This window comes from Penaeus monodon, chromosome 11, assembly GCF_015228065.2.
Source record: "Penaeus monodon isolate SGIC_2016 chromosome 11, NSTDA_Pmon_1, whole genome shotgun sequence".
Taxonomy (NCBI): domain Eukaryota; kingdom Metazoa; phylum Arthropoda; class Malacostraca; order Decapoda; family Penaeidae; genus Penaeus; species Penaeus monodon.
Window position 1 is genome coordinate 49756182 of NC_051396.1, and position 8885 is coordinate 49765066.

Below are 8885 nucleotides of genomic sequence, written 5' to 3' on the forward strand. Positions count from 1 at the left end.
TGCAAACTCTTCGCGATCGTGTCGTTTTTAAGGGGAATATAGAAAAAAAATGTTAGGAAGTATGCTGAAGTCACGCACACTATCATAGAGTAGTTAGAAGATACACCGGGTTTTAAAGGCTCTATTAGCAACGTATGAGATCACACCCAGACTAATAACGTGTCGAGATGGGGAAGTTTTAATCGTCACATTCTGTACAAAGCATTTGAAAACACATGGAAACTCTTTCCTGAACGATTGCTCTATTTCACAGTAGGGTATAAGAACAAAGAAAATGTCATTATGCATATTCGCTGAGTCGCAATACAACAGAACGATTAAACGCAATATCTCTTCATACGCAAGGCATGAGGATACCGGAGAGCACTATGAATACAGCTCAGATGCATTTCAGGAACACCAGTCACGTGGGTTATTGAGGCCGTGAACAACGAGGTCATGCCTGCGGCTTCGCTTACGTCAATCTGATATTTACTTTTTTATTTCAGCTCTCTGTCCATCCTCCTCGCGCCACTGCCTGTCTCTTGGGGGAAAGGAGTAGCTACATAACTCCTCTCCACGGGGGGTTAGAGGGGCAACTCCTTTTATTAAGAACGCTTGGATAAGATGAGGAATTCTCCCTCCTCCCCCCTATCACCAGGCCTTGTTAGTGTGATCACCACTGCCACTATCATTATCATTGTTATTATCATTATTATTACTATTATATCACATCATCACTTTAATAATAATAATAATAATAATAATAATAATAATAATAATAATAATAATAATAATTATTATTATTACAACTCTATCCTTCTCTAGTTCAGTGTGTTTGTGCAGAGGATGGGAAATCCGTGTTGGGATTCAGTATTTCAAAATGCATTTCTGCATTTGTATATACATGAGCTTATCCCACGCAAGGTCACCGATGCCATCTAGTTAACATCTAGAATTATTTATCCCTGACCTTCAGCGCGCAAAGGTGCACGCAATCATACTCTTAAAGAATCAGGCAAGAGACAGGCATGGGTGAAAGCTTTGCAGGAGGTGTGGAATTACACATATATATCTGTGCATGTGTATGCATGTCTGTGTGTGTGTGTGCCGTAGATGCCGATCACTGTCTCGTCTGAACCCGCAACTTTAATTTCCGTCAAAATGTGCACGGTATCGAGCGCTCCGGAAAAAGGCGAATGCTCCGAATAGCCTCACGTGTCGCGATTCGCCGTGGTGCCGCCCATTTTCGCAAGGGGCCTTTCGCCCGTCTCGTTCTGGCCTCCTGCTCTTTCTCCCTCGTCTCTTTCAACCTATCATCTCCCACCGATTTTTAAAATTTCCATATCTTCGCATCCCCAGGCAATAATAATAAACAAAGAGCCCCCTTATTCCCGCGCGAGGCAGGGAGACGTGGCACCGCCGGAACCGAGTCACGTGCGAGGGGACAGCTGAGCCCCGGCTGCCAGACGCACGACGACGCCACAACAGTCGGGCTCGCGCTCCGTCGCAGGAAGGAACCAAGCCTCGTCCTGGGAGGGGGGACGCACACCTAGCTCCACAAGGGCTCCACCAAGCTCCTCAAAGGCTCCACAAAGCTCCTCAAAGGCTCCACAAAGCTCCACCAAGCTCCTCAAAGGCTCCACAAAGCTCCACCAAGATCTACAAAAGCTCCACGAATACAAAGCTCACTGGAATACACACGAATGAATTAATCGCAGGTGAGGAGGACAGCTCGTTGTGAAAACCTCTTAAGAAAGGTTCCTGAGAATAAAGATAGAGATAGATAAAGAGAGAGAGAGAAAGATAGAGATAGATACAGAGAGAGAGATAGAGATAGAGATAGAGATAGAGGTATAGATATAGATATAGATATAAATATATAGATATAGATAGATATGGATATGGATATAGATAGATATAGATATAGATATAGATATAGATATAGATATAGATATAAAACAAACAAACCAGTATTTTGTTATCAGTTGTACCCTCATGCCTTCTTTCTTTCTTACTTTATTCTTTTATAGGGTTTTAGACTTCTTATGTCCCAAAACTCTCAGGTTTGGGGAAAAAAAGAGGTTCTGAGATGACGAAAATTCCTTCCTTTTCACGCGACGCGAATTTTGGGATTAAGTGCCGTTATTTTTCTACTTTTATTCCTCCACTCAGTCTTGTAGGAAGAGATTAGTGGTAGAAAGTAATACCCACACTCATGAGGTGTAGTGTTGGGGGGTGGGATGGGGGGAGGGGCCCTTCCAGGTGTCTCACAACCCTATTAAGGTATTCATTCATTCATTCATTCGTTAAGAAATAGAGTAATAAACAATACAGGTACGGTTGCTCCGGCCTTATATTTACTGTGAAATGATGAAACCATTCAATGCATAATATCGCTCAGATACTATGTTCACAAGAAGTTCATAATGTCGTATTTTTTTTTCTTTTTTTATAATTCCTCCTTGCAGCAGCTTGCCTGTACCCTCCACTTGTGTCTCAAATATTTTCTATAACAAAATTGTTACGGCAGCTGGCATGAAGTGATAATAGAGGGGGGGGGTACAGGTGGGACTTGCTGACCTGTCTATGGAATAAATAGAAGGTAGGAAAGGCTAGGTTTGGATTTTGGGTCCGCATGATACCCAGGTTTTGGGACTTGGTCTCCGGAGGGTGCGGATTTTTTTTTTAGTTGTTTGATCAAATCTTAGAATTTAGAATTATTAAATTATTAGATAATGAATGATTAAGGTAAGATTATGCTATGATGTTATTATGCATTATCTTTATTTTCAATTTGTAGAGGAATTGTCTATCTGAAGTGTTAGATTTCATCAGGGTAAAAAAAAACTGTACACTCTTTACTTAGAAACCCAGATTGTCAGACACAGAAACTGGCTGTAAATTTTGTTAATTAACCAGATAAGGGTAAGTATATAGAATAGGGCCATGTTACATAAGTCTATTTTTTTTGGTACTGTTTGGAATAGTTGGGTTTCTACTCAATTTTGCAAATACTAGATGAGCACTCGGGTATCTAAGTACACCGAGCTATTGAGCTGTTTTTACAAAGAGGAAGTAACGTACAGAAAGCCTTGTATATCTTGGGTCTGCTAGTAGAGGAAGGAATTATAGGGTAAAATATGAAAGACAGTGAAAAGCATGCTCAGAAATGAGCAATTTGAGATATTCGGTAAAATATTCTAACTCACCCTGGGTATTGGTACAGTTTTAACCAGATGTTAAGGTCATAACAACTTCTTCTCCATGGCAGTTCTTTCACAAATTTAAAAGAAAGAAGTTATTTGATGCAATATCAACAAAGGGTGAGTTTTACTTCCTTATGCAGGCTAAAGAGAAGTGGTTGCCAGGATGTTAGTCTCAGGGCAGGCTAGAGTGTTTGAAATAAAGGTTTTAAGTAAATGTATCCATCACAGAGCGGTGTTAATGGTCACTGCTGTCTTTTCATTGGAAAACAGGCCATCCAAGATGGGAAATGAGAATACTATTTTGATATATATACTATAATTATAAGATTTTTGGTTTGTTTTCCTCCCAAACACTTTACATGCACAGTATGTTGATAGACTGACTGACTGACTGACTGACTGACTGACTGACTGACTGACTGACTGACTGACTGACTGACTGACTGACTGACTGACTGACTGACTGACTGACTGACTGACTGACTGACTGACTGACTGACTGACAGACTGATTAGTACCTAATCTGTCAGACACTAACTAATGAATAATCACCATCACCTGGAAGAAGTAAATGCTAGATGAACTCACTCAATGTGTGAATACAGAGTGGATAGTTGTTCATATGGCTTCTACAGCCATACTGAGTGAATATATCTTCATTTACAGTAGGTAGTTGGCTAACTCATATGATTGTTGACCCATCCAGGTCTCCAGAATATGTCACTGCCGTTCTAAATTTTGTAACTGTTATCTTTATTGCTTGATCTATCTTTTCTGGTATTAAAAATAGTACTTGAGATATCAGATAAACCACATGATACTTTGAAGTGTAAGGAAGCTACTGTGTGAAAGGCTGGCAAAGAGGAGGAAGTGGAGGTCTTTGGAAGTTTGTGAAAGAGTGCAAGTACGTATATGTATATGAACCTTTGCTGTTGTGTGTGGTATGGACTCTCTTGACTGTGTGCATAATGTATTAGGCTGCATAATCAATTATCAATTTATTGTCCATCTGATATGCCCCTCTTTCTCATTCTCTTAACCCAGTTAGTGTGTGTGGCAAGACCACAGTGCCATGCCCACTGTAATAAATGTTTATATAGTCTTTACACATAGATGGCTCTACAGGTGCTTAGTCACCAAGGAGTCTGCTATTAGTCTTACCTACCTCATCTGTATAGCATTTTCCTTGATTTTTTGAAAGCTTCATTTCTATTATTTTATTGTCTTAGATGTTATTAATATTTTAATAACAATTTAATAGTCATAATATTAATAAGAATGATAACACTGTCAACATTAATAGTATTAGAAAGAAAAACACATTTTCCCACATATTCAAGGAAAAGGGAAATCAACTGATAGATTGAGCACATGTGGAGCCATCTGTATGTAACAAACTCACAAAATCTAAAAGTGACGGTACATAAACCTGCAGACATTAGGTTAATATCTCATTTTGGATTAGCATCCAGTATATCGTCAGAGACGACTGCAGTCCGCTCGGCAAGTGGCCAGATAATCTCAGATCCTGATGGGGTGCGGGTGTGTTAGGCTGAGTATTTTGAACAGTTTTACCAGGTTGATCCACCAACAATTAACTTCGATGCGGGTAGTGTCGAGATGCCTTTGCCAGACCCACCCATCAGTGAGGATCCACCCTCCCTGACTGAAGTCAGGGGGGCCATCTCCAAGCTGATGAGTGGTAAAGCAGCAGGTGTCTGCAGCATCCCAGCTGAACTGTTAAAGGCTGGTGGAGAACCTATGGCAAAGGCTTGCATGCTGTTCTGTCTGCCATCTGGCTGACTGGTACCATTCCCCCTGACCTGCTGAGGGGTGTGGTCATCCCTCTCTGGAAGGGGAAAATTATTGGTAAAGCCCTGACATGAGTTTGGGCGTGGGCTGTTTGCAGCCTACATTGACCTCAAAAAAGCGCTTGATACAGTGCATCACAAATCACTCTGGGAGATCTTGAGACAGAGAGGAATTCCAACAAAGATTATTGGATTAATAGCAAGCCTGGTACTGAAAGTGCTGTAAAATGTTGAGCTTCTTCCAACTCAGGCTATATGGCCACCTGGCTCGTTTCCCACAGGAGGATCATGTCCACCAGGTTGTCTCTGTTTGAGATAATCCTGGGTGGAGGAGGCCTGTGGGCTGACCTAGGAAGTCGTTGCTTGGGCAGATCGATCAAACCTGTTGTGAAGAGCTAGAGATGGGCTGGCCCCTGCCTGGCAGCTTGCCATGAGGGACCCTTGTAAGTGGAAATGAAGCATGGATGCAGCTATGCGCCTCAATGCCAGTAAATATTGAGTTTAATCACCTGTTTTCCTTTACAGGCAATGATGACTAAGACTTCAGTGCACTGGTTTAGGCATGGGTTGAGGCTCCATGACAACCCAGCCTTATTAGAATCTGTGAAAGATGCTGAAAAATTTTATGCCATATTCATCCATGATGGAGAAACGGCAGGTATAGTCTCTTATTCAAGGCTTTTTTACTGTGTAAATGATACTGTTGACAGTTTGTCATGACATTATTATATATGTGTGCTAAAATATTATGACACCTCAAAAGTGCCTCAATATTAAAATGTGATGAAAATTGGGTTTACTATATTTTTTTTATATATTTTTAGGGACGGAGGTTTCAGGTTATAATCGCATGCAGTTTTTGACGGAAGCACTGTATGATTTGGATGCGCAGCTACGAGCGGTTGGTGGTCAGCTGCATATATTCAAAGGAAAACCAGCAGATGTGATTAAGATGCTTCACACTGAAATCAGAATAACTCGTCTGACCTTTGAACAGGTAAGTTTAGTAAATATAAGGTAAAGGATTGTTGTCAGTATGATATTAAATACAGATATTTCCTAAAAGAGCATAATTCTCATATTCATATCTGCTTCGTAGTTTTCTTTTTCTTTACAAGAATTTTGATTGTGTTAGAACAGACTCATAAAAGAGAGAAGGCAAAAATTGATTATGAATATATGTAAGGTGAGAAGAGGAGGAAAAAAAAAATAGGAGAGAGGGAGAGATGGAGAGAGGGAAAGAGCGAAAGAGGAAGAGAGGGAGAGAGGAAGAGAAAAAATAGGAGGAGAGAGATGGAGAGGAGGAGGGAGATGGTGAGGAGGAGGGAGATGGTGAGGAGGAGGGAGATGGTGAGGAGGAGGGAGAGGTGAGGAGGAGGGAGAGGGAGAGGAGGAGGGAGAGGGAGAGGAGGAGGGAGAGGGAGAGGGGGAGGGAGAGGGAGACAAAGGGGGAGGGAGAGGGAGACAAAGGGGATACAAAGAGGGAGATGGAGAGAGAGAAAAAAAGAAAGAAAAGGAGAGAGAAATGGAGAGAGAGCGAGAGGGTGGAGGGGAAGAGAGGGAAAGTAATAGTAAATAGCATATAGAAAGTGAGGGGGAAGGAAAAAGAAAGGAAATGATTGAGTGATTGGGACAGACAGACAGGCAGACAGACAGACAGGCAGGCAGGCAACCAGACAGACAGGCAGGCAGGCAGGCAGGCAGGCAGGCAGGCAGGCAGGCAGGCAGGCAGGCAGGCAGGCAGGCAGGCAGGCAGGCAGGCAGGCAGACCGACAGACAGACAGACAGACAGACAGACAGATGACATGTTATACAATGATATACAATAGATTCTTGTATTTGATGCATTACAGATGCAAGTTGTTAAATGGACTCTATATATATTTTCAGGACTGTGAGGCGATATGGAATAAACGCGACAATCAGGTGCGGAATCAGTGCAAAGAGCTCGGCATAGAGATCGTGGAGAAAATCTCTCACACCCTTTGGGATCCTTTTGAAATTATTGAGACTAATGGAGGTCAGCCTCCGTTGACCTATGAAATGTTTGTGGTAAGTTCTCTGGCTCTGCTTTTTCTAAAAGCCAGAGTCCTTCTTGAGCCTTTCATCTGTAGGACTTTTGGAATGTCCACAGAGTACCACTGAATGAAAAAATAAAACCTTTGAATTTTCTTTTGTATTCTCTTTTTTTTCTCTCTCTCTCATTCTCTCCGTCTGTCTGTTTTCTGTTGGTCTCTTTTTCTTAGTCTGTTTCTCTTTCTTTTTGTCTCTGTGTCTATCTCTCATTCATACTTTGGCTCGTCTTTATTCTATATAGATATTTTACTTTTATTTCTTTTTATGTAATTTTTCTGCTCTTTCTCTTTACCTCCTTTACTCCATCACTTCCTCTTTCAGGGAACTTCCCCCCCCCCCTTTTTTTTCTGAATGGTAGGAAACTCATAATGAAAGTGACTAGTATTTCCTCATTAAAACTTGACCATTGTTTCTTATGCAGCAAGTGTCAGCAGTCTTAGGTCCTCCCAATAGGCCAGTACCTGATGTCAACTGGAATGAAGTCATTTTTGGAGAAATTTCAGATGAACTTGCTATGAAGTTACAGGTAAGTATGATTTCTTGTTGATGGGGAAGTTCTTTGTCTTGTTTAGAAGTGAATGGAGTTACTTTTGGATGCAAGTACATATCTTACTCTGTGGATGCTATGAATTTTGCTTGATAGATACCTGAAAGAACTTTGTGCATATAAAAGATGGGAATGGTTAAAATAAACTTATTTTCAGCTATGTCCTCACATCCCAACACCAGGGGAACTTGGTTGGAATAAAGAATGTGACGAGCAATCCGCTTATGTCGGTGGAGAGACGGCTGCTTTAGCGCACCTACAGAAGAGGCTGAAGGTTGAGGAGAATGCTTTTAGGTATTTTGAGAAATATGAGTTTTCTTAGGGCTTACTTTTAACCCTTTTAGGGAAGATTTCTTTTGTGTGTGTGTCTGCATGTGAAAGAATTAAAGTTGTGTCTTTTCTCTGCTCCAAAGAACATATTTTTGTATGGTTTGGATTATGCTGTTTGATATAGAATGTGAAAGTTCTAGGGAGGAGGCTAAGGGTTCTCGTACTTGTGATTTCTTTGATGTTTTTGTATATTTAGATAAATTCAACTTTAAGAAAAGGTCATTGCCTCCACTGATATGGTAATTTTTTGTAAAATTTATATATATTTTTTTAGATTTTGTTGGTAATCTGATTCAGCAATTTAATCAAAGCTGGAATGAAATGATTCTGTGTGAACCATTACATGAACTGGATTTGCTTCTGTGGCATTTTGTGGTAGACTGATTATTTTTGTAATTGGGATATTTCTTTTCTCTTCTCTTTCTCTTTCTCTCTCACTTTCTCTTTCTCTTTCTCTTTCTCTTTCTCTTTCTCTTTCTCTTTCTCTTTCTCTTTCTCTTTCTCTCTCTCTTTCTCTTTCTCTTTCTCTTTCTCTTTCTCTCTCTCTTTCTCTTTCTCTTTCTCTCTCTGTCTCTCTCTCTCTCTCTTTCTCTTTCTCTGGCAGCCTAGTCAGGGTATTGATAGAGGTTTGTGCTCTCAGAGTGCAGAATAATTTCTAGGTATTTCCTCTAAGTAGAGAGAAATCATTGATCTGAGTGTGATTTTAGTAGTGTTGTGAGGGCCTGAGAACTTTAGATGCAATGATCATGTATAGAAAGCTATCTTTTAGGTAAGTTTTATGTCAGTAAATGTATAAAATTCAGTTTTTTTAATTATTAATTAAATATGATACCCTTTTGTATATTTATAGTTATTGTTATCAACAAAAGAGTATACATTTTTTAGTAATACATTAAGATTAGTGAGAAGTATAGCATTTCCATAAAGAGTAAT

The 8885-nt window shown here is 40.3% G+C and overlaps 1 protein-coding gene across 1 annotated transcript in view; it reads left to right on the forward strand.

Moving 5' to 3' along the window:
- Positions 1–1485: 1485 nt before the first annotated feature.
- LOC119579042 (cryptochrome-1-like) overlaps positions 1486–8885 on the forward strand; it is an 11769-nt gene continuing 4369 nt past the window's right edge. The window contains exons 1-6 of the mRNA XM_037926762.1: positions 1486–1700; positions 5525–5657; positions 5824–5996; positions 6890–7051; positions 7497–7601; positions 7780–7916. Of these exons, the coding sequence (XP_037782690.1) occupies positions 5528–5657; positions 5824–5996; positions 6890–7051; positions 7497–7601; positions 7780–7916 (707 nt within the window). The 5' untranslated portion in view covers positions 1486–1700; positions 5525–5527. The remainder of the gene's footprint in view (positions 1701–5524; positions 5658–5823; positions 5997–6889; positions 7052–7496; positions 7602–7779; positions 7917–8885) is intronic.